This window comes from Otolemur garnettii, unplaced genomic scaffold (genome assembly GCF_000181295.1).
Source record: "Otolemur garnettii isolate 467f Iridium unplaced genomic scaffold, OtoGar3 scaffold00021, whole genome shotgun sequence".
NCBI classification, from domain to species: domain Eukaryota; kingdom Metazoa; phylum Chordata; class Mammalia; order Primates; family Galagidae; genus Otolemur; species Otolemur garnettii.
In genome coordinates this window covers 5,108,883-5,134,230 of record NW_003852416.1, presented here as the reverse complement: position 1 = coordinate 5,134,230, position 25,348 = coordinate 5,108,883, and the positions used below count along the sequence as shown (strand labels likewise).

The following is a 25,348-nucleotide window of genomic DNA, read 5'->3' as shown; positions in this document are numbered from 1 at the left end:
GCAAAAATCGGAAACATCCATATATTGGAACATTATCCAATCAATTTTTAATGACTGAATTCTATATGCACTGATATGAACAATTACACGTCATGTGATATATACAAACACACAATTTCTGGGAGGAAATGCAACCAAAGGTTAACAGTAGATAACTGAGGAATGGGAATGGGGTTAAATGCATTGTCAATGTAGTGGCATCATCTTCAAGGAGGCAAGAAAAGAGACCTTAGATATTACAATGGTTTATGCTAACTCTAAAGATGAAAGGAGGTTTAAAATGCTTTAAACCAAATTTTCTTACTGTAGGAATTTCATTTTAAATAGTGTTAGCCCCCAACTTTTGGGTTATTATTGTTGTTTTGGTCTTATATTAGAACATCCTTAAGTAGCAATCAATCTCTTCAAAACTTCTTAAGTTCCAATGACAAGACATTACTAAGCTCATCAGTTTAGTGGCCATGTGTTATTTATGTCTACCCTGAATGTCTTTTTGGTGGTGGCACCCCATTCTGTTTTGGACAGCTACTCCAACCTATTGGTCTTTGTTGGGACTGCCAATCACAGTGTGTTGCTCTTCCCTGGCCGAGAGATTTGAATCCAAGACCCAAAGTAAGCCGACTAGACATTCTTCCTGGGATTTACATGCCTGTCACTATCTCTAGACTAGAACTCCTCACCAGCAAGGGAAAGATGTTATTCATCTCTATGTCTCTGATGCCTAGCCCAGGGCCTAGCCATGAATATTCATGTGGGTTAAGTGAATTCCACAGAAAATCACGCACCTTAAACAAATGCTAAACTAAGTCTATCATCTTTCCAATAGAATTGTGGAGGGGGAGCAAATTGTATGATGTTTTGTAAGGGAAATGTCCACTTTTGTAGCTAGGAAATACAAGCATGCATTGGAAATAGTATCAAAGTTGCCATTTCTCCATGCATTAAAGATGTCAATCAGTCCAATGAAATAAAGCCCCCAAAAAGACAAAAGGAGAATTACCTCATTACCTCAACATCTGCTCTAACATAAGCAATCACACATTGGCTAATTTTTTTAAAGGGGACATAATATAACTTTCTAGAAAGACATAGCTAATTATACCATTCACTGGAAGGGAACATACAATGTTTTGAAGTAATTCAGAAGTGGGTGTGATTTATAAGACATAGAGCTTAGGGAATGGTAAGTATAAATTAGAGATTGTTCATATTATGACAGACTCCGTCATTACATTTCACAACTTTTGTCAAAAGCAACTTTATTCACCACACCACTGAAGCCTTCACATTAGGGAAGGCTGCTGTCAGCTCTGTGGTTTAGAGTAGATAGTAACCTTCTTTCTGAATACCATTCTGGGGAACGGGTTCAAAATTTAGGCTTAAAACTCACTAAGTGGTGGGGAAGGGGAATGAAAAGAGGTTGGTTAATGAGGAAAAACATGTACTCAGAAGGAATGGGTTCTAACTAAGATAACAACAGTGTATTGTGTATTTCAGAATGGCTAGAAGACTTGAAATGTTTCCAACACAGAGAAATGATAAATACTCCAAATGACAGATACCCTAAACCCTAACTTGATCATTACACATTCTACACATGTAACAAAATATTACACGTACCCCATAAATACATACAAATATAATATGTCAATTTAAAAAACTCACTAAGGAAGGAACCATATGATGAAACCTAAAGGGCCAATAAACGTGAAAAAGATTTCAAATCTCACCAAATAACCACAGCAACCCAAATTTTAAAAAATAACACTTTGCCCATTAAGTTGGCAAAAATTAGGAAACTCATCAGTCTCTCGAATTAATAGAGATTGCTATTCACCAATGTTGACCAGTGTGTGGGGAAATGGGCACTGCTGGCAGCAATGTGAACTGGTATAACCGTTTTGGGGGAGGGGGGGACACTTTTGCAATGTCTAGCAAGGCTCTATGTGTGCATAACCTGAAATCCAGTAATTCAAATTCTAAAAATCTATCCTAGAAAAAAATATGTAATTGTACATGTATTTGTGTGATTACTTGATTCATGACTATCTTGTCTACTAGACAATGAACTTGGCAAGAACAAGAACTCTCTGGTTCACGATCTACACTCCCAATGCCTAGCACATGGACCTTATATACAGTAGGCACTTGGTAAGCATTAAAGGACTGAATAAATACGTTTACTCAACACTAAAAAAGAAAATAAGAGTATTTAATCAATAACAGTTCTTGTCCACATCAAGTAGGAGTAGAAGAATTATTACTCACAATGTAAACAGACAGTAAAAGGTACTATTTTCAAAAACAAACACCAAACACTATCAGCTTACAAAACTGATCACAATATGCATTATTAAGTACTCAAAGACCTAGCTGCCTGTCCTCCAACCCCTGTCTTCCCGGTTAGCTCCACAGGTCAAATAGGAACTAAATACTCTTGAAATAAGCCAATTGTTTTTACAGTCTATGATCTAATGACAAGAAAATACCCTGGTTTTGAGATGTATAAAAATCACACTGAGGGCTGAAAAAAATCCCAATACCTGTGTAAGCAGACTTACTATCCTAAAACAAGGTGTACCTCTTAAAAAACACAAATTCCAAAGTTCTAATTGTTCTGTTTCCTCTGCTATGCCCTTAGTCAAGGAAATCTAATAGAACCTCTCAAAATACCAACACCATGGATCTGTTTGTTTTCCAATGCAGTGAAAGAGGAGAAAGAGCCAGAAACTTAAAAATCCTCCCTTTTTCTCAGGCCTCAAATCCAACAAAGACACAGAGAATGTTTTCCAAAATTAAATACAAACATTCTGTAGATTATCTTCACGGCTAGTCAACCCTTGAAATTATATACAGAATGAAAAGTGACATCTTTTATTTTAATCATTTGAAAACTGACCATCCATCAAAAGATGTGATAGCCACTGACAGTTATTACCAATACCAAAACTCCACAGGTTTAGAATACAATCATGAGTCTGTATGTTATGAGGTGGGTGGGGGGAGGGGAAGATGTTATTAAAATTAAAATACCAAGAGAATCCAGTCCCACACTAAAACGTTTGAGAAACTCGAAACATGCATTCTGTCCACGCACTAGGTTCATTGATGTTTGTTTTAGAGGAGAGATATCACAAAGGAAGGTGTTATATCCCTTTCAGAGAGGTTAGAGAATTTCCCCAAGGTTACACAGTAAATGGTCCTGTTGAGATTTGTTCGTGGGATCTAGGCACCTTGGCAAATGTTAAGTCTGCGGTCTCAAGGAACAACAGTAATAGTCCTGAACAAGTCATCTGCATTCGCTCTTGCCTTAGGCAGATAAAGCTTAATGAACCACAAGATCGCCAGAAGGGAAAAGACTCCTCCAAGTTCCCAGAGCTGGGGACCGAGCCACAAGAAGTGAAAGAACTGGAACTAAACCGTTGGGGGGGGGGGGGCTTTCCACCGTGTCAGCAAGTCGCTCAAAACAGTTTTACTTCCTAAATCCATACGGTTCCTCTCCTTGACCCATACTCTCCGACACTTTGATCAGGGTAATAATTTTTAAAATGTGTTAGGTTAACATTTGGTCGCTGATCAGATTTTGTTTAGAAGTGTGGTAATATTAATAATAATAATAAGATTGATTGAAACAGCTCCTTTTTAAGGGATAATTACCAAGCAGTATAGAGTGGGCGCATGGCCTGGCTTTCCTGCGCCCAGCACCAACATGCTTAATTGAGGAAGCCCCACACAGGCAAGATGCTGACTCACTAATAAATTGCTAAAAAGGAGAAGTGATAAAAACAAATCGTGGCCTTGAAAATCCCAGCTGGATAAGGGGAAAGGAACTAGATCTAACCCAAAGCAAAAGCAGGGAAGGGTGTGAAGCAGCGCAGCAGGCCACTAAGCGCCAAATGCGAAGGGTGGGGCCAAGTCTAGCAGAGCCGCCCAAAGCCGGCAAGACACCCTAGCCCACCCGCTTCTGCGGCAAGGAAGGTGGGACCCTGAGACCTCGTCCGTGCCCGATCCTTGCCTCCTACTCCCAACCCCCTGTCTCCAGCTAATGAAACCGGCTGGCAGTCCGTGTCACCCTGCCGGGCCCGCCTCTCCCGGGCACTCGCACTTTATCCTCAGCCCTGGGCTCTCCAAGGTGCAGGGGGCACGAAGGACGCTTCTCCGCGGGTAACGGAGCTACTGGGGAGACCTCGGCGGCCGCAGTGCCTCCCGCCCAACCGCCACCTGCCCCAGCTCCGGCGCCCGGGAGGTCCCCGCCCACGGGCCGCGGCTGCCCACACCTGGCGTCCGCGTGCCCGCCTACCTTGCTCCTTCAAACTGGTGATGAGCTGCAGCTGCTTCTCCTCGTCCGAGCTGTTCATTTTGGCGGGTGGGGCCGGGAATAAAAGGAAAGGAGGGCGCGGCGAGGGGTACCCGGGGGGAGGAGGAAGGAAAAAGCAAGATGCCGGTGGCGTGCGGCTCCACTACCCGGAAGTTGGACTGGCTCCCGCTCCTCCTCCTCCTGGCGCGGAGCGCGCGGGTGAGATCATCCCCACGCACCTACTCGGCGGCCGCCGCACCTGCCGGCGGGCGGAGCGGGGAGGGACTGGCCGGCAGCCGGGGGCAGGGGGCAGGGGGCAGGGGGCGGGCGGCCGGGCGGAGGGCCGGGAGGGGCGCTGCAGCCGGGTCCCAGCCTCCCGGGAGGCCGGCGCCGCGGGGCGCGCTGGCGGGCGGGCGAGCGGCCCGGCGTGTGGTCTCTGGGGCTCGCCCGGCCCCTTTTCTCAGCCTCCACCCCCGGACTCACGGGTGCGCGTTCAGAGAAAACCGGCCTTGGGTTCTCAGCGGCTGCGGGAGCCCCACTAGGACGCTGCCCTCGGCCGCCCCCCACCAAGCCCACGGACGACGCGCTGGGCAGTTAACGCCCGGGCTGCTGCTTCGGGTCTTGCGCATTGGACTCTGGGAGTGGGTTTGGAAAAATCTAGATCCCCGCAGGGGCAGGCCCAGGGGCGAACGTTTTGCACCGTGGAAAGCAGACTAGCACCAAACAAGCCAGTGTGCCCATCAGGTGCATTTTGTGGGCCGCCTTGCTAGTTAAATTACCGCCCAGGAGTAATTTAACCGCTCGGATGACAGTTCCCAAGGGCCTGGACGAGCCCTTCCCTGGCCAGCCAGGTTTGAGAAGCCGTCATAACGTGGGGCCTGGAGAGCCCTTGCAGGTCATCTGGGCTGGTAGTGGATGACCTTTCCTCTAGGGAGACTGTCACTGTAGTCCAAATGTCCAAGGTCACACAACTGCCTGGCAGCAGAGCCTGGAAGAGTGAAGCCCAACAATTGTTGCACTTCACTGACGTCTGTGCTGTTTAAACCCAGTTCTGGGTTAGACCCTGACCAGGAGAGAGGTGGCAGGCCTGCCAGGTTTCAAAGGCACCTGTCCTCAACTCTAGTTGCTGTCTAAACTTTGGTCAAATCTCCTGTGTCTTTGAACTTCGTCTGAAGAATGAGAATAATAATAATGCCTGCTCTGCAGGAAGAGTTGTAAGAATTGAAATGGAAAAGTAACAAAACACCAAATCCAGAGTTTATCATACAATAAATACAGGGTTTTGTTGTTTTTTTATTACGGGGTCAAGCAGTGGTGTCTCATACAGCACTATTGGGAGGCTGATGGGGAAGGGTCGTTTGAGCCCAGGAGTTTGAGAACAACCTGGGCAACATAGACCGGTCTCTACGAAGAAACGTTTAAAACTTAGCTGAGAGTGGTGGCGCCCCCGTAGTCCCAGCTACTCAGAAGGCTGAGGCAAGAGGATTGATTGAGCCCAGGAGTTAGAGGCTACAGTAAGCAATGCTGGTGCCATGGCACTCGAGCCTGGGTGACAGGGAGGCCCTGTCCCAACCAAAAAAAGAAAAACATTACTACAGGTCTGTGAGAAAAGAGTTGTGGTTGGTAATTATAAAGCTGAAGCGGGCCAGTTCTTTTACACTGATCATTAAGCAGCCCAAATAAATCCATAATGAATTGGATTCACTGCCCATCTTGGCTTTTCTCTCTTCCCCTAATCTCTTGGGTGCCCAGACAACACCAGCACCGTGCGTCTGCTCATTCACGTCATAATTTTATTCAGATGCCCAACTCCATTTATTGGGTCAGTCTGTCCATGGTGGGGGGAAGGGTAACTGGTAAATCCTGTAACTGGCATCTTCCTGATACTGGTTACTAAACAATAAACTTGAGGGGAAAAACAGTACTCTTTTTCTAGAATAGTAGTAAGGTATTTTATCATGTCTAATTTAGAGGTAGAATGATCTAAAAGAGCAGTGTGGTAATTTCTAATAAAATGAATTAAAAATTTGAACTTTAAGAACAATTTTGGTATGTTGTTTTATTATTCAGTCCTTTCCCTATTTTTTCATAAGACAGTTCAAGACAGTTACAGATAGATGCCACGAAGCTCCCCAGGAGATAACGAAAGGGCCTTTGCCCTGGAATTACATCTTAGTCCTCAGAGTCGAAAGGCAGCCTAGGAAACGTGAGACAATCAGACTCAACTGCATGAAGATACGAATAGACGTTGCCACCAGTATTTTGTGTGAGGGGAAATAATTTCCTTCCAGGAAAAAGAAAAAAGGGGGAGATTTGGTGTCAAATCATGACAATTTCACTTTTGTCCAGCAGCCAGGAAACCTGTTAAAACTGATGAGTCATCCTGACTACTGGGCAATGTGGAGAAGGCCCGGGAAATCTAAATACCCAGAATTTTTTTTCATACTCTACCAGCTATAGGCAGAGTGTCTATTAAACATTTGGATTTGTTCACAAAGTTTTCTTTAATGGCTGATTTAATTGTCTACTATAATTATACAGTAGTTAGATACTATTTTCAGAGTTTTAAGAATGAGTTAATTATCAAATCTATAGTCAAACTAAGTTTTTTGGTCCACATTGAATCTGCAGCCCCTTGAAATTAATCTCATTTACTCTCCTTAATATTAAAAAGGCCTCCTGAAATATAATATGATTTTCCCCTGAGGGCACAGTATGAATTATTAGGATGGCCATTAGAGTCATTTATTAGGATTCAGATCTCCCATTACACTATGGTTTATTTATATGATATTAATATTGATGGAAAGAATAGAAGTGATAATTAGTTTTTGTTCTGTTTAATAATACATAAAGGGATTTATGTTGCAGGTATCACATTGGCATTATTAACCTCCAATGCCTTGTAATTTAAAACCTTTAAAAATATGCTCTTATATATACATATATATACAGACACATATATATGTAAAGAGGAGAGACTTTTGAAAAATGAATTAGAATATATATCAGACTCAGGATAATGTCTGTCCAGGGGTAGAAAGTAAAGAAACAGGACCATGGGGTGGAAGTTGGAGTGGGTGAGTACAATATCAAAAAATGATTTTCTCTTTAGTGTTAGTTCATTTTTTCAAATAATTAAATTAAAATCACATGTATGTTATCTTCTGAGGTATATAAATATGATTGAAATACAACAGGAAGAAAGATTCATTCCCTTCAACCCACTAATTCTAAATCAGGAAATCTAAAAGACTTATGTGCAGAGCTATTTATAGTAATGTTAATTATGATGTGAAAATGGGAACATTGGAATATTATTTGGTAATAAAATGAAATAAAGTGCTGATATATGTGTACAACCTGGATGAACTTTAAAAACATCATATTGAGTGAAAAAATGGAAAATCCCAGATATTATATAATTCCATTTACATAAAATCAAAACAGGCAAATCCATATAGAGAGAAAATTGATTAGTGATAGGAGGTGTGTGGTTTCTTGTTGAGAACATAAAAATTTGATATTATACTCTGAAATTAGGAATGAGACAAGGATATGTTGACAACGGACAAGACAAGTATTGCTCCCATCATTACTATTCAACAGTGTGCTGGAAGTTGTCCAGCCAACAATTAGACAATAAAAAGAAAGAAAAGACTTACACATTGGACAGGAAGAAGTAAAACTATCTCTATTAAAATCCCAAAGGATCCACAAATCCGCAAAACTACTAGAGCTAATCAGTGAATTCAGAAAGTTCCAGGTACACAAAAAATAAGTTGGGTTTCTGTACACCAGCAATGAACAATCCAGAAATGATATTAAGAAAGCAAATCTATTTACAATAGTATCTTTAAAATTAAATACTTAGAAATCAATCTAATCAAAGACATGAAAGAATTGCTTGTTGAAAACTACAAAACATTGCTGGAAGAAATTGAAGACCTGAATAAATGGAAAGACATCTTGTGTTTATGGATATCTACACTTATCATTGTCAACAATAGGTCTATAGATCCGATGCAATTCTTATCAAAATTCTAACAGTATTTTTTTTTTTTGCAGTAATAGCCTGTCCTCAAATTCATGTGGAGTTGCAAAGGATCCCAATAGCCAAAACAATCTTGAAGAAAAAGATAAAGTTGAAGGATCACACTTCCTGACTGATAAACTCACAAAAAAGCTATAGTAATTAAAACAGTATAGCACTGGCACAAGGATAAATATAGCTACCAATGGAATAAAACAGAGCCCCCAAGTAAATATATATTACATATACATCATCAATTGATTTTCAACAAGGATGCCAAGATCATTCAATGAGGAAAGGACAATCTTTTCAACAATTAATGCTGGATATCTGCATGCAAAAGAATGAAGTTAGACCCTTTAAAATTAGCTAAAAACAGATTAAAAACCTAAACGTAAGAGCTAAAATGATAAAATATTTAGAATAAAACATTGAGGAAATGTTTCATAAAAATTAAGAACTTTTGACTCAGTGCAGCTAAGGGGCCAGCCACATACACCTGAGCTGGCAGGCTCGAATCCAGCCAAGGCCTGCCAAACAACAATGACAGCGGCAACCAAAAAATAACCAGGCGTTGTGTCAGGCGCCTCTAGTCCCAGCTACTTGGGAGGCAGAGGCAGGAGAATCTCTTGAACCCAGGAGTTAGAGGTTACTGTGAGCTGTGATACCATGGCACTTTACCCAGGGCAATAGCTGGAGGCTTTGTCTCAAAAAAAAAAAAAAATTAAGAACTTTTTTTCAAAGAGTACTATCAAGTGAGCAAAAAAGCCTACAGAGGGAAAAATACAGTAGAAAATCAGTCAATTGACCACCCAAGGGACTATAACAAACTGGTCAACATTACAGAGGTGGCCAACATAAGGAACTACGTCTATGGTGCTAACATGTACAGGTGGTGCATTTTCACTCTGAAAACTAGGTCAACTTAAGGAGGCAATCAATGTAAGGAGGTGATCAACTATGGAGGTTCTGCTGTATTTACAAATCATATGTTTGACAGGATTAATATCCAGAATACATAAAGAACTAAAACTTGGAAAACCCAGTTTTTTAAATGGACAAAGACTTGAACAGATGTTTTTCCAAAGAAGACACACAAATGGTCATTAAACACATGAAAAGATGCTCCACATCATTAGTCATTAGAGAAATGAAAATCTAAACCACAATGAGATACCACTTCACACCTACTAGGTTGGCCAAGATTTAAAATAATAAGTGTTGGGTAGGATATAGAGAAGTTAGAACCTTTGTGCATCACTGTCAGGAATGCAAAATGATTGACAGCTCCTTAAAAAGTTAAACATATGGCCTAGCAATTCCACTGCCATGTATATATCCAAAAGAATAGAAAGTGGGACTCAAACACATATTTGTATACCCATGTTCCTTACAGCATTCTTCACGAAAGCCAAAAGGTAAAAAGAAAAACCAAGTGTTCATCAACAGGTGGATGGATACCTGTGATATAAGCATACAATGAAATATTATTCATCCATGAAAATAGAGAACATGTTGGTATATATTACAACCTGCAGGAACCCTGAAACATTATGCTAAGTGAAATAAGCCAGGCACCGAAGGTATTTAATACCACTAAATTAAAATGATAAAGAGTACACTTGGAAATGGTTAGCATGATAAATATTATGTATATTTTACCACCAAAAAACACTAGAAAATATTAGCACTGAACCCAAAAATAAAAGGGTGACATATCAAAACAAAACCACATGACATCTCAAAACCGGATGCAAAATGGAATGCAAGATAGGGTTAACATTCAAAAATGAATCAATATAATTCACCATATTAACCAACTAATATCAAAAACAATATGATCATCTCAGCAGATGTAAAAAAGGCATTGAAATTCTATTCATGATTGTTTTGTAATTTGCAAACCAGGAACAGAAGGGACCTTCTTCAACATTAGGGTCACCTGCAAAAAAAAGTCTATAGTAAACATGATACTTAATGGTACAAGACTGAATTATTTTCCACCTAAAACTGAGAAGTAGTTAGAATAGCCTCTCTTACCAGTCTTATCTGGCAATGTGCTAGAAGTCCTAGCTAGTGCAATAAGGCATGAAAAATAAGTAAAAGGCATATAGGTTGGAAAGGAAGAAATAAAACTGTCTCCTATTTATAGATGGCATAATTCCTTATGTGAAAAATTTCAAAGAATTTCTTTATCTAGAACTAATGTTTGAATTGACTATGCCAGCAGAAAGAAAGTCACAAGATAGAAAATCAATATGCAAAAATCAATTATATTCTCATACATCAGTGATGAATAACAAAAACTGAAAATTAAAAATTAATACCACGTATAACAGCACTGTAATAATAAGGAAGTCCTTAGGTATTCACAACCTGAGGTTCTAAATAAAAGTCCAGCAACTATATCAGAAAAGTTTTCAAGAATCTTACCTCAAGCCAACCAGTACTATAAACTACCACTCTTAGGTTCAAATGGCATAAAAGCCCAAATGGCAGAGACAGAGTGTGTACTCACATACCCCAGTTGAACTAATAAGCTTAGGGAATGTCAAATACAGTCACTCTCAGGCAAGCGTGGTGGAGATGGTTGAGGCTTCTGACCCAAATGCGAACTCCCCTGGAATTCTCCAGAGGAGAGGAGAGCTTTTAAGTTCTGCTCTCAAGGAGAGGGCAATCTCACTCCAATGCCCCTTCTTTTTTATAGAGGGCTTGGTCCCAAGGTCCCTGCAGAAGTCACTTTCTGAGGCAGTTCCTGGAGGAGGGGGCAGTCTATCTTCCTGTGCAAGCTTCTAGGGCAGTGTTTTTCAACCTTTTTTTATCTCACAGTACACTTGAACCTATAGTTAAACTTCCATGGCATACTTAAATTATGTTGATCTAAAAAAAACAAAAAGAACATATTTACTATGCTTTGACCGTCTTTCAAAAACAATTTAATTAATGACCTTTATTTTATATTTTTGGCCTGCACCGGTTTTGAACCCACCACCTCCGATATGTGAGGCCAGCGCCCTACTCCTTGAGCCACAGGCACTGCCCTAATTAATGACCTTTAAAAATTTTTATGGCATACCTAAGATCCCCTCACAGCACACCAGTGTGCTGCTGCACGTTGGTTGAAAATCACTGCTCTAGGGTACCTATGTCTCTGGAAAAACCTCTCTTACTGCATAGCCACTATTTCCTTCTGCTCTAGGGCTCGTTTGGCAATCGTCTTTCTCTCTGGTCCTCTTTTCTTTCTCCATCTCAATTATTAAAGACCTTTAAGGTCAGGCTGAAAAGTTCCTCTTGTGGACTCTAAGGCCCCTTTGCAAGTATTTGGAGTTTATGCCAAATATCAGGGGCCACCTGGGAGATAAAGCATGTGGTTAAGATGGATTGTCCCTCCGTAGTGTTACCATCTAAATTAGAGAAGTGAGAGGCTTCAGACAGACATGAAAGGAAAAGGCTAGATTTTTTTTTTATCCTGGCTCTGAATAACTTATGTTGCCTTCCGACCTAGCAATTTGTTGGAGAGGGAGCTGGTACACAGGTGGGGAGGGAGTTGGAAACAGCCAGCTGGAGTGAGTGTAGCCAGGCAAGAGTGGTGGAGATGGGGGAGAAGGAGAAGAAGGTGGAGCTGGGGAGCTGAAAGGGAAACATGATCGGGAAAGCAAAGTCAGGGAGAGAGATACAGGAGGAATAAGTAATACTTGGAAGGAGAGTGAAGCACAGGGTGTCTAGAAAAATTAAAGAAAGCCTAAACATAGGCAGTTGCAGACTACTTGCTATGCCAGCAGCAAGAAAAGGTTGAGAAACAGAATAGCCAGCAGCAAGAAAAGGTCGAGAAATAGAAATAGAATGTTATTAAGACATCCATTCTTGGGCCAAATTTTCTGGTCATTTAACTTAACGTTGCCCATGACAGCAACTAGGAAAAAGAAAAGGACTTTTTAAGGATAGTTATATGTGAAAATAGGGGGCGTTCCTGACTCATATGACCTTCAGAATTCTAATCAGACATTAGTCACTCCTAAAACATGTGTCAGACCATGACCTTGAGATCTGGCCAGAAAATAGGCATCCCCAAGTTCTGACTCAGATGTTCCCCCCAAACCTGGTGTCCCTGAATCTAAGTGAAGACTAACAGGGGTAGGAGGCATAAGGCTCTCCAAGGCACCCACCCACACACCAGAAGGCCTTCCCTGACACCCTCCCCAGAGGTAGACCCAGTGCCAGGTTTTTTATCCTATCCCAAACCAGAAAGCTACAAGTCACAACCTTGTGCATATGACCACTTTCAGAACCCAAGAGATTCACCAAACTCCAAGCAATATAGAAGCTACCAAGAAGGATGTCCTGGCAAATACAGGGGAGGGAACTCTTTGTCTGGAGGTAGACAGTGACTCAGTTTTCCCATAATAGTGATTAAAAAAAAGTAAAGCCCCCATGGCTTGACTGAAAGCATTTCCACTTAGAACTAGAACTAGACAAGGATGCCCACTATCAGCACTGCTATTTAACATAGTGCTGCAAGTCCTAGCTAATGCAATCAGACATGAGAAGGCTATCAAGGGTATCCAGATTGTGACAAAGGAGGTCAAACTTTCACTCTTTGCTGATGATATGATCTTATACTTAGAAAAGTCCAGGGACTCAACCGTAAGACTCCTGGAAATGATCAAGAAATACAGTAACATCTCAGTATATAAAATCAATATGCACAAATCGGTAGCTTTCATATATGCCAACAACAGTCAAGCTGAGAACCAAATCAAAGACATAATACCCTTCTCAGCAGCTTCAAAGAAAATGAAATAGGCTGGGTGCAGTGGCTCATGCCTATAATCCCAGCACTCTGGGAAGCCAAGGCAGGTGGATTGCCAAAGCTCACCAGTTTGAGACCAGCCTGCGCAAGAGTGAGACCCTGTCTCTAAAACAGCTGGGCTTTGTAGCGGGAACCTGTAGTCCCAGCTATGTGGGAGGCTAGGCAAGAGGATTGCTTGAGCCCAAGAGTTTGAGATTTCTGTGAATCTGTGATACCACAGCACTCTACCAGGGGCAAGAAAGTGAGATTTGGAATATACTTAATAAATAATGTGAAGGATCTCTACAGAGAGAACTATGAAATTCTGAGAAAAGAAATAGCAGAAGATGTTAACATATAGAAAAATATACCATGTTCATGGCTGGGAAGAATCACTATCATTAAAATGTCTACTTTACCTCCTTCACGTTTACATGGATGGAGCTGGAAAATATTCTTAGCGAAGTATCTCAAGAATGGAAGAAAAAGTATCCAATGTACTCAACCCTATTATGAAACTGTTAGCCATCATAGGAAAGCTATAACCCAATTTTTGTCCAAGAATACGGGGAAAGGGAAGAGGGAGGGGAGGGGAATTGCAGGGATCACACCTATGATTTATCTTATAAGGGTACATGTGAATCTTTCTAAATGTGGATTATAAATGTCTTAACATAACAACTATGAGAATGACATGAAGGCTATGTTGGCCAACTGGATGAAAATATTTCAAATTGTATATGGAAACAACACACTGTACCCCATGATAGTATTAATGTGCACAAACATGATTTAACAATAAAAATTAAAAAAATTTTCTATACTACTCAAAATGTTCCACGGATTTAATGTAGTTCCCATTAAAACCCTATCATTCATACTTTGAAGAACTTGAAAAATTATGTCTTCAATTCATATGGAACCAGAGAAAAAGACCCAAATAGACAATGCAATTCCATGAAATAAAAACAAATCTGAAGGCATTATGTTACCAGACTTCAGGTTATACCATAAGTCTGTACTATAAAAAACAACCTGGTACCAGCATAAAAATAGACACAGATCTACGGAACAGAATTGAGATCTAGAGATTAAACCAGCCTCATGTTACCATCTGATCATCAACAAACCAAACAAAAGATTGCACTAGGGAAAAGAATCCCTATTTAATAAATGCTGCTGGGAGAACTAGATAGTCACATGTAAAAGACTAAAACTGGACCAACACATCTCACCACTTAGAAAAATTACCTCATGCTGGATAATAGGTTTAAATCTACACCATAAAACAATAAAAACCCTAGAGGAAAGTATGGGGAAAACTCTTAACGATATCAGCCTTGGGAAAGATTTCATGAAGAAGACCCCATTGGCAACTGCAGCAACAACAAAAACAAATAAATGGGACTCAATTAAGTTAAAAGTTTCTGCACAGCTAAGGACACAGTCAACAAAGCAAATAGACCACCTGTAGAATGGGAGAAGATATTTGCATGTTACAAATCTAACAAAGGGCTAGTGACCAGAATATACAAAGAACTTGAGCAAATCAACAAGAAAAGAAGACACAACCCTATCAATCAATGGGGAGGGGACATAAACAGAACCTTTTTCCAAGAAGACAGATGAATGGCCTACAAACATGAAAAAATGCTCATCATCCATAATTCTCAGAGAAATACAAATCAAAACCATGTTCAGATATCACCTAACACCAGTGACAACAGCCCACATTACAAAGTCCCAAGGCTGCAGATGCTGGTGGGGGTGCAGAGAAAAGGAGACACTGATGCAGTGTTGGTGGGACTGCAAACTAGTACAGCCTTTTTGGAAAGAAATATGGAGAATCCTCAAAGAACTAAAAGTAGACCTCCCATTTGATTCTGTAATTCCATTACTAGGTATCTACCCAGAAGAAACAAAAAATAATTTTACCATATGGATATTTCCACTGGAATATTTATAGCAGCTCAATTCACAATTGCAAAGATGGAGAAACAACTCAAATGTCCATGAACTCATGAATAGATTACTATTCAGCCATAAAAAAGATGGAGATTTTGCATCTTCGTATTAACCTGGATGGAGCTGGAGAACATTCCCCTAAGTATCTCAAGAATGGAAAACCAAGCATCCCATATGTCAGTACTAAATCTGATGATAGTAGACCAACCATTACAGGCCCACACAAGAGAAAAACACAAATCTAAGAAGGGGGCCAGGCACATTGGCTCACACCTGTAATCCTCGCACTTTGGGAGGCCAAGGTGGGTGTATCACTTGAGCTCAGGAGTTTAAGACCAGCCTGAGCAAGAATGAGCCCCCATCTCTATTAAAATAGGAAAATTAGCTGGGCGTTGTGACAGGCATCTGTAGTCTTAGCTACTGGGAAACCGAGGCATGAAGATCACTTAAGCCCAAAGAGTTTAAGGTTGCTGTGAGCTACAAGGCCATGGCACTCTACCCAGGGTGAAAAAGTGAGACTCTGCCTAAATTAATTAATTAATTAATTAGTTCAAGAAGTGGGGTGGACTCTGTTCCCACCTATGGGGTATAAGGTAGGGTATATGGCACACTTTCTGGGCAACTTAGGCAGGGCTTGCAGGTCCCTAGTCCAGCCCCACCCCTAGGCCCCTGCCTGTGCCTGCTTTGCACCTCTTTGCTTGGGCCATGGTGTCCTCATTGCCTCCCTTCTTGCCTTCACCTCTTTTCTTCCCCCCAGCAAAGAAAAATGACTCAACTACAACTTAGACTTTGGACTTTACCTTAAAATGCAAATAATGTAACCTAGTCGTATGTACCCTCATATTAGCCCATGATAAAAAATAAATTAAGTTGTTTTAAAGAAGAATCTGGTTTTTGACAGGAACTGAGAGAGACAGCTGGAGCAGGGAGCTCACACCCCTACAGTCCACTTAGGGCTCTTCAAAGATGAGAAAAGGAATTCTTAAGAGACATCAAATTAGGCCACAGGTATTTAATTAAAACAAAGGGCAGCTGTGCTGTGAGTTTATTTCTCTTACCTTTTGTTAGATGGTTCGTTTTTCCTCTGTTAGCTGGACGCCTTTCTGGGGAATCCCAGGTCATCATATTAAATGTTATAAAACAAGCTTTCTGTATTACAAATGTTTAAAAAGAACCTCCTAGAAAGGAGTGGGGGCCAGGCACAGTGGCTCACGCCTGTAACCCTAGCACTCTGGGAGGCCGACGTGTGGATCGCTTGAGCTCACAGGTTTGAGACCAGCCTGAGCAAAAATCGAGACTAAAAATAGAAAAAATGAGGCGAAAGGATCGCTTGAGCCTGCGTTGGAGGTTGCTGTGAGCTATGAAGCCACGGCACTCTACCCAGAGGGATAGCTTGAGACTCTGTTGGGGTGGGGAGAAATGCCGACCTGCAGGAAAATTGCTGCGTGCAGATAGTAACATCTTTTAAAAAACCATCATGATGACCTATGTTTAACTGCTGCATACCAAGGTGTTCTGCAGCGAAATCTTTGAACAGTGCCTGTAGCATAGATAACCCATATAGGATAGGCAAAGATGCTTATCTAATCTCTCCAGTGGTCACGAGTTTAGGGAAGAAAGTCTGGGATGTAACCAGCTGAATATGCCCTTATGCTAAAACCTTGCTGTACAAAGGATACTTTCTGAAGGGCTGGCACGGGGATCCACTGTCATGTCGCCCCCTAAGACATCACTTCTGCTCTTAAGTCTCTATTAAATATTTATTTTTGAGAAACTGGATTTATGAGCGTCTCAGCTCCCTTGGTCTTTCTGAGTAGGTTTACATACACCCACTCACCATAGAACATAACCTATAGAACGCTTGAAAACCACTGTAAAATTAGAAGTCTGTAAAATTAAAAGCTAAAGACACCATACTTAATCACTATAGTGAGTTGATAAAGTTGTTTCCCACAGGGTTATGTATTAACAAGTCAGACACTGATACAAATGTGAATGGCATCAAACAATTAAATAAATAAATGGCAGATGGTGGGAGCCAGGTTTCAAACTGTCAGAGTGGGAGTTTCCAAATAAGCAAAGGAAGAGTCTAGGAGTCTAGTCTATGTGATAAGGACTAGAAATAGACACATTAGAATGAACTCATGTTTAACTTTATACAGCTATGGATGGTTACATATTGAAATATGTATTAACACGTGTACGTAGTACCTTAGTCTCTACCCACTTGTTCTGTTGTCTGGGATGACCCTTGTCTTTGTAGTCTTCCTTCCAAAAATCTATAACCCCTGTCTGTTCATGAGGAAATAATAATCCAAATTAAGAAACAGTCTACAAAATACCTGTCCAGAACTCCTCAAAATTGTCATGTTCATCAAAATAAAGATAAGTCTAAGAGTGTCACAACCGAGAAGTGCCTCAGGAGATACGACAGCTAAATGCGATGTGGTATCTGGATTGGATTCAGGAACAGAAAAAGGATATTAGATGAAAACTGAGGACATGGGAGTAAAATATGGACTTCAGTTCACAATAAAGTGTTACTAATGGTCCAGTAATTGTCACAAGTGGACTCTACCAAGGCCAGATGTCAATACAGGGGAAATGATGTGGAATAGATGGGAATGCTCATGAATTTTAAAACTTCTTAAAAACTTCAAAATTAAGTTGATTTAAAAATCTGTTTGGAACACTGTTTTAAAGAGCACACTAAGCCCGGGAGTAAAAGACATCGATAGAATCATTAATGGAATGCATATGCTTTAGGGGAAGGGCTTTCTGATGCTGCTTTAAACGGCTTGGCTTATTTTTCCTTACTTCTTTTATTATGATTGGAAGAGTTTAATTCACATGAAAACTAAGTTGTCATGATATTTAAAATGTTTTGTATTTCTTCAGCAAAGTCATAAGCCCCTTGAAGATAAGGACTGTTTTTCTAAGTGATTTTTTTTTTTATAATGCGCAGTACTCAGTCTAGGATTATATTTAAGTACGTCTTCGTTCATGTATTTTTTCCAACCTGGGTATACCTATTGAAATGCTAAAGAGAATTCAACAGGAAGTTGGAGGTTTTATTTAAAATGTGATTCCTCAAATGTAATAGCTCCCTATTTTTATTCAAATTAATCTTCAATGCTAAGTGTGTAAGACAAGTGTGTAAGTGATGCTATTGATTAAGCAATATAGCATGAAGGAATCCAACACACTCTTGGTGGAACTGTTTTCAACCCTGCAACATGTGTGTTTTCTGTATTCCAGTTCTACTGATGGATTCTGCTTTATATGAGGCTAACATATATGCAGACATGGGGTTCAAGAGAGAAAGGAGGTTCACTGGTGGAACACCCTTACCAATGGTCTTGCAGAACCAGATAAGTTCATCCCACTCAGGTGACCATGTAACTTCCCAAAGAACTTGTGATTTTCTTTTTTCTAGAGAGAAATGAGAGTGGCTCTGGTTATCACATATATACCCCTACCCCATCACATGAGTAGACATATGTAATTATTAGTATTATACAGATTACATAGATGGAGCACTACATTATTATTTTCAAGGATCCACGCACATCAAGTTATTTTTGTTCTTTAGAATAACCAATGTGACAAATCAGCTACTTAAATTTCCAGATTCCTTTACCTAGAGAGCCAATAGAATAATAATATTGAAAAAGCCTAAAACCTCATTTGGTCCAACATTTTTAATTTTACAGAAAAGTAAAATCTGATCCACAGAGATCAGATCCGTATTCACTTAACTGTTTAATGTCCGAACCCAAACTAAAACCTAAGTTTCCTGCCCTGTCCAACTGAGTTAAGGCCTTTGAGTGTGTATGTTAGTGGGGGGAAAAGAAGATGTGAGAGAGGAGAAAGTGAGTAGAAGGCAAAACTGTATTTCCAGCTCTTCACAGCATGTCTTTACCATATTCTTTTGATATTTACAGGCCATCTTTACCAGGAATGGTAGCTCACTTAGCTGCAAAACCAGTAAACCCTTTGTTTTCGAAGCCACCCTTCAAAAGTAGCACTGCCTATGTAATCAGAAATCTTTTGCTTGAAGCAAATCGATCCCTTCATTATCTGCTCCAATTTACTGACTGTGGTAGAGCTTAAGGTATTCCACAGAACAGAAGATATATTCCACTGTGTCTAATGCCTGGAGTTTTCCTCATCCTCCTTCTGTTCCCCTCTCCCCTAATACCGAAAGTCCCACACAGCATTATTAACCATCTTTCGGTAATTATAGTTGACAACCATCAGTCTATACATTTGATTAACTTCTCTAAGTACTAAGGTAAATGCCTCCTTTTATGTCATGAAAAGTATCCAATCTACTGACAAATATACCCAAATGTTGTTCCATGGGGATGCACTTCCATTAATTCTTGATCAGTAGCACCGATGCAAATTTTTTTCATTCCACTAATTAATGTAGCATTAATAAATACAAACGTTAAACCTGTATGGAGTTGAAAACTCCCCAAATAAGAACAGTAAGTGAAAGCAGTATTTTATGGTAAAAGACACCATAAATCTATTATTTATTTTTCCATATCAATTTTTTCCAATTTATTTTACATGATTTACAGATTTACAAATTTCCCTGTCCTAAAAATGGACCTTTATTATTTAATGGGTATAGAATTTCAATTTAAGAAGATAAAAAAGTTCTGGAGACCAATGGTGGCAATGGTTGTAGTATAATGTCACTATACTTAAAGTCATCAAAATATATGCTTAAAATAGTTAAAATGTCTAGGCACAGTGGTTTTCATATTTAATCTGAGCCACTTGGAAGGCTAAGGAGGAAGGATCTGCTTGAGGCCAGGACTTTAAGACCAGCCTGGACAAAATAGCAAGGCCTCATCTCTTTAAAAAAAAAAAAAAGATTAAAAATAGTAAACTTTTAAAACTGGAAACATTTTTCTTTTAAAAACCATAGTTGGATATGGATGGAATTGGAAAATGTTCTTCTTAGCAAAGTATCTCAAGAATGGAGGAAAAAGTATCCAATGTACACAGCCCTATTTTGAAACTAATCCATAGCTTTTATAGGAATGTCATAACCTAATTATAGCCTTAGAATATGGGAAGGGGGTGGGAGGGTGAGGTGATGGGGGCGGATGGGGGAGGGAGGGAGATGGTTTATCTTACAAGGGTACAAGTGAATCTTTCTAAAAGCAGAGTATGAACGTTTTGACTCAATAACTAAGAAAATGACATGAAGGTTATCTTGACCAGTTTTGATGAGAGTATTTCAAAATGTACATGTAAACAGCACACTGTACCCCATGATTGCATTAATGTACACAGTTATGCTATAAGAAATTTAAAAAAATAAATTAAAAAAACCATAGTTGGACTATGACTTGACAAAGAATCGAGGGGCTTTTTAGGGTAAAGGAAAACATAACATGATAATTGTATATGTAAAGAAGAACATGAAATAAAGGGGAAATTATATGCTTCAACATTATAAAAATTAGATGATTCTCTGGGAGACAGCTTAGCGCTAGAATTGCTTTATTAATCTGTTGTTAATATGCCAGGTGGGAAATAGATTTTTTAAAACAAATTATGAAAGCAGTATTTGCTCTTTATTATTCAAATATAGTAATAAAGTAAATCCTCCCCTATTACTCCAAACCCTACACTCTACTCAAGGGTAACTATTAACTATATTTCACATTCTTTTGAAAATGTTAACATGTGTTTCTACATAGATATTTTTATAAACATGGCTCATTTATACTGTTCTACAATCTGCTTTCTTACTTATCTTTCACTTTATCTTATAGATCTTTTTCATTGTTATAGCAATTTACCTGATTTTTTAAAGCTATATAGTGTTAACTATATGTCTGTACATTACCTATCCACTTGCCTACATAAAAGCCTCATGGATATTGAAAAAACTGAGACCTTGAAATTGAGTAATTTTGATAACAATGTTGTCTGAATAAGATATTCTATGTTAGATTTCCTTCCCCAAACTGTAGTAAACACAGGATGTGGAACATCCATTCTTGAAATTTGTGTATTTCTTATATCAATTTGATTTCAAAGAAGTAATTTTGTGGGGAGTTTATAAGTGCCCAAATTACAGGGGCAAAAGCATTCTAGCTTAAAATATTTTTCTGACCTAACAGTGGAAGTATCAAAATTGAAAAATATATCTCTGAAAATCTCCTAGAAAAGCTGGGCAGAGGGTGCCAAAACACCTATGTAGAAGTGAAAAGTACAGTCAAAATATTTTGATGGTAATGTCTAACAGTGAGAAACAATGAGATCTCATTGTTGCCTTAAAACACTTTAAATGAAAGTCCCATATTAAAGTGCTAAAAAGAAAGGATGTTTCTGAGCAATTGTCATTTAAAAATTTACCTATTAAGTTTCTTAATACTTGAACATAGTTGAGTATGTGCATATACATACAGAGAAGTATTTAGATCATCATCAAACAATTAATCTCTTAAATAATATTAACAGGATAGACAACTTACAAAATCCTTTTTTATTTTATTAAGAGACATAGTAGCCTTCTTCCCCAGTCTGGAGTGCAGTGGCACAATAATATCTCACTATAATCTTGAGCTATTATTTAGCTATTATCTTGTCCTCAACTATCTTCCCACCTCAGATTCCCATATAGCTGGGATTATAGGTGCACACCACCACATCTGGGTAATGTTTTAATTTTTTTTTCAGAAACAGGGTCTTACTATATTGCCTAGACTAGTGTCAAAATCCTGGTCTCAAAGGATCCTACCACTTTGACTGAGATTACACCTATAAGCCACCATGCTTGGCCTAAAAAATCCATTTTTGATGAGTATTAGTGCCAAGCCTTTCTATAAAAAATGAAATTTTTATTATTTGAAAATCATGTAGCATGTTAACAATATTGATTTGTTAAGAATAATCTGGAGGGCAGCACTTGTAGCTCAGTGGTGCTTGTAGCACTTGTATGTGGTGCTGGCCACATACACCAGGGCTGGCAGGTTCAAACCCAACACAGGCCAGGTAAACAACAATGACAACTGCAACAAAAAAATAGCCAGGTGGTGTAGCAGGTGCCTGTAGTCTAAGCTACTGGGAGGCTAAGGCAAGAGAATCGCTTGAACCCAAGAATTTGAGGTTTCTATGAGCTGTGACACCATGGCACTCTACCGAGGTTGACATAGTGAGACTCTATCTCAAAATAATAATAATAATAATAATGATAATTGGAGTAACATCAACAGAAATAAAAGAATAATAAATTCTGGAAATACACATTGATCATACCTGCAATCCCATCACTTTGGGAGGCTGAGGCAGGAAGATTACTTAAAATCTGGAATTCAATACCAGCCTGAACAACAAAAAATAAGAAAATTTAGCCAGGCGTGGTGGAACACACCTGTAGTCCTAGCTACTCTAGAGGCTGAGGTGGGAAGATCACTTGAACCCAGGAGTATGAGGCTGCAGTGAGTTATGATCATGCCACTGTACTCTAATCTAGGTAACACATTAAGACCCTAAAGAAAAAATTGGAAATAAAGCAACTATGGTTAATGTGCTAAGGGTTCTTCTCATTTTTTTTTTTTGAGACAGAGTTTCACTTTGTTGCCCTCAGTAGAGTGCTGTAGCATCATAGCTCACAGCAACCTCAAACTCTTGGGCTCAAATGATCCTTTTGCCTCAGCCTCCTGAGTAGGTGGGACTATAGGTGCCCACCACAACACCCTGCTATTTTTAGAGATGGGGGGGTCTCACCCTTGCTCAGGCTGGTCTGAACCTGTGAGCTCAAGGCAATCCACCCACCTCAGCCTCCCAGAGTGCATTGCGGGCATGAGCCACTGTGCCCAGCCCTATGCTAAGGGTTCTAATGAAAAAACTATACAACATGCAAGGACAAATGTGCGATGTCAGCAGAGAGACAGACACTCTAAGAAGGTATCAAAAAGAAATGCTAGAAATGAAAAAAATAACACCTTGGGCGGGCTCCTCAGTAAACCAGAAACAACTGAGGAAAGAATAAATGAGCCTGAAGATAGATCAATAGAAATGTCCTAAACTGAAAGAGAAGAGAAAAAAATTAACAAAAGCCAAGAAAAGCCAATTAAGCCGAGAACTGTGGGACAGTTACAGATGATGTAATTGGAATAGCAGAAGGAGAAGAAAGCAAGAAAAAGAAATATTTGAAGTAATAATGACTGCAGATTTTCAAAACCTAATGACAGAAACGAAACTGTCATTAGGGGTTCAGAGAATACCAATCCAGCTAAATGGCAAGAAATCTACAGCTAGACGTATCACACTCCTACTGAGAGAAAACCAAGGAAGCTACGGTAAAAAGTGACCCATCCGTATATGAAAAAGTACTTAACACCATGGTCATTAGGTAATGCAAATCAAAACCACAGAGAGGTACCACTTCATACTCCCTGCCAAGAAGACAGACACTAACAGGGGCTGGGGAGAAGGTGGGGAAATTAGAAGAGTCATACGTTGCTGGCAGAAATTGAAAATGGTATAGCCATTTCAGAAAAAACATGTGGCAGTAACTCAAAAAGTAAAACATAGACTTTTTACATATGACCCAGAAATTCCACTGCTATGGATATATCCAAGAGAAGTGAAACCATCTAGTTCACATACAAAGTTTTACATGAATGTTCATAGTAGTATTAGTCACAATAGTCAAAAAGTAATGTCCATCGGTTGGTAAACAGATAGACAAACTATGATATAGCCAGACAATGGAATAGTGTTTAGCCAGGAATGAAGTCCTCCTACATGCTGCAACGTGGATAAACTTGTAAATATGACGCTAAGAGAAAGAAGTCACATCTTATATGATTCCATTTACATGAATTGTCCAGAATAGGAAAAGCTATAGAGATAGCAATTAGATCAGTAGGTGCCAGGAGCTGAGGAGAAGGAATTCTTTTTGAGGCAATGAAAATATTCTGAATTAAATGATGCTTGCACAACTTTGTGAATATATTAGAAACCACTTAATTGTATCCTTTAAAAGAGTAAATTTATGGCATGTAAATTATGCCTTTAAAAATTATTTTTAAAAGCATAATCTATGTCAGCTCGGCGACTGTAGCTCAGCAGCTAGGGTACCAGCCACATACACCAGAGCTGGCAGGTTCGAATCCAGCCTGGGCCTGCCAAACAATAATGACAGCTACAACAAAAAAATAACTGGGTGTTGTAGCGTGCACCTGTAGTCTCAGCTACTTGGGAGGCTGAGGCAAGAGAATCACTTAAGCCCGAAAGTTTGAGGTTGCTGTGAGCTGTGACACCATAGCACTCTACTGAGAGTGACATAGTGAGACTCTGCCTCAAAAAAAATGATAATAATAATCTGTGTCATTCAATACTGAGAAATTATTAAGCAACTACCATGTACCAGGCACTTTCAGACTTGGGTAATAAGAAAAATGAATACAATGTGGCCCTCGCTCTTAAACAAACCAATCTGTTACTGAAAGCAAACATATCAAAAGATAATTGTAATACAGTCTGATCGGGCTGGATAGTATTAACATTCAGATACAGTAGGGAGGTAAAGGAGGCAATGTTTAACTCTGTCTGGTAGAATTAGGATATGTTTCCTTGAAGAATAGAATTTCAAGCCTGGTCTCAAAGGATGAATAGTTGTCTGAAGAGAGGGTACCCAGGGAAAGAAAACCCCTGACATTGTAACACCCAAAATGGATATGAAAATGTGTGAAGAAGGCCAAAACAAACCAAATAAAGAAAATCCCCAAATCAAACAATCCATGTCAGTTCAATGATGTGATTTTAACCACCTTCCTGAAACCAAACTGAGTTTCCTTCTTTGAATTACTTGTCATCAGAATCACTGTAAATAATCTACTGATGGTCAGGTTTCTACACGTAGAGATCCATTTTGCAACTATAAAAAGGGCATAGTCCAGTGAAAGAGAGGGGAGCCATACAATCACCACATACATAAACAAACCCTAATAGTAAACACCATAAATAAGAGCATAGCAGTAACTCTTAGAGTATATAATTACCATTATGAATCAGACTAAATGGGTCTGTGCACTGAGGTAATATAAATATCCCCATCAACTCAATCAGACCCAAATAATGACTCCAGCATAACTTAGCCGGGTAAATAAAAGCTCTTATTGTTTTCCTAGTCCTACAACTAACTAATCAACACTCATTCATAAAGAGAACGTAACTATGATTAAATATAAATTCCCAATAGGAAAGACTCATTTTACAACTTGCC

General features: G+C 39.5%; 1 protein-coding gene across 2 annotated transcripts in view; it reads right to left on the bottom strand.

The window, feature by feature from the left end:
* Positions 1–4,631, bottom strand: part of SHTN1 (shootin 1) — a 105,921-nt gene extending 101,290 nt beyond the window's left edge. The window contains exon 1 of one of the 2 annotated variants that reach the window (XM_012803635.2): positions 4,301–4,631. In XM_012803635.2, the coding sequence (XP_012659089.2) occupies positions 4,301–4,358 (58 nt within the window). In that variant the 5' untranslated portion in view covers positions 4,359–4,631. The remainder of the gene's footprint in view (positions 1–4,300) is intronic. The other variant, XM_023511610.1, reaches the window with a different exon arrangement.
* Positions 4,632–25,348: the final 20,717 nt, after the last annotated feature.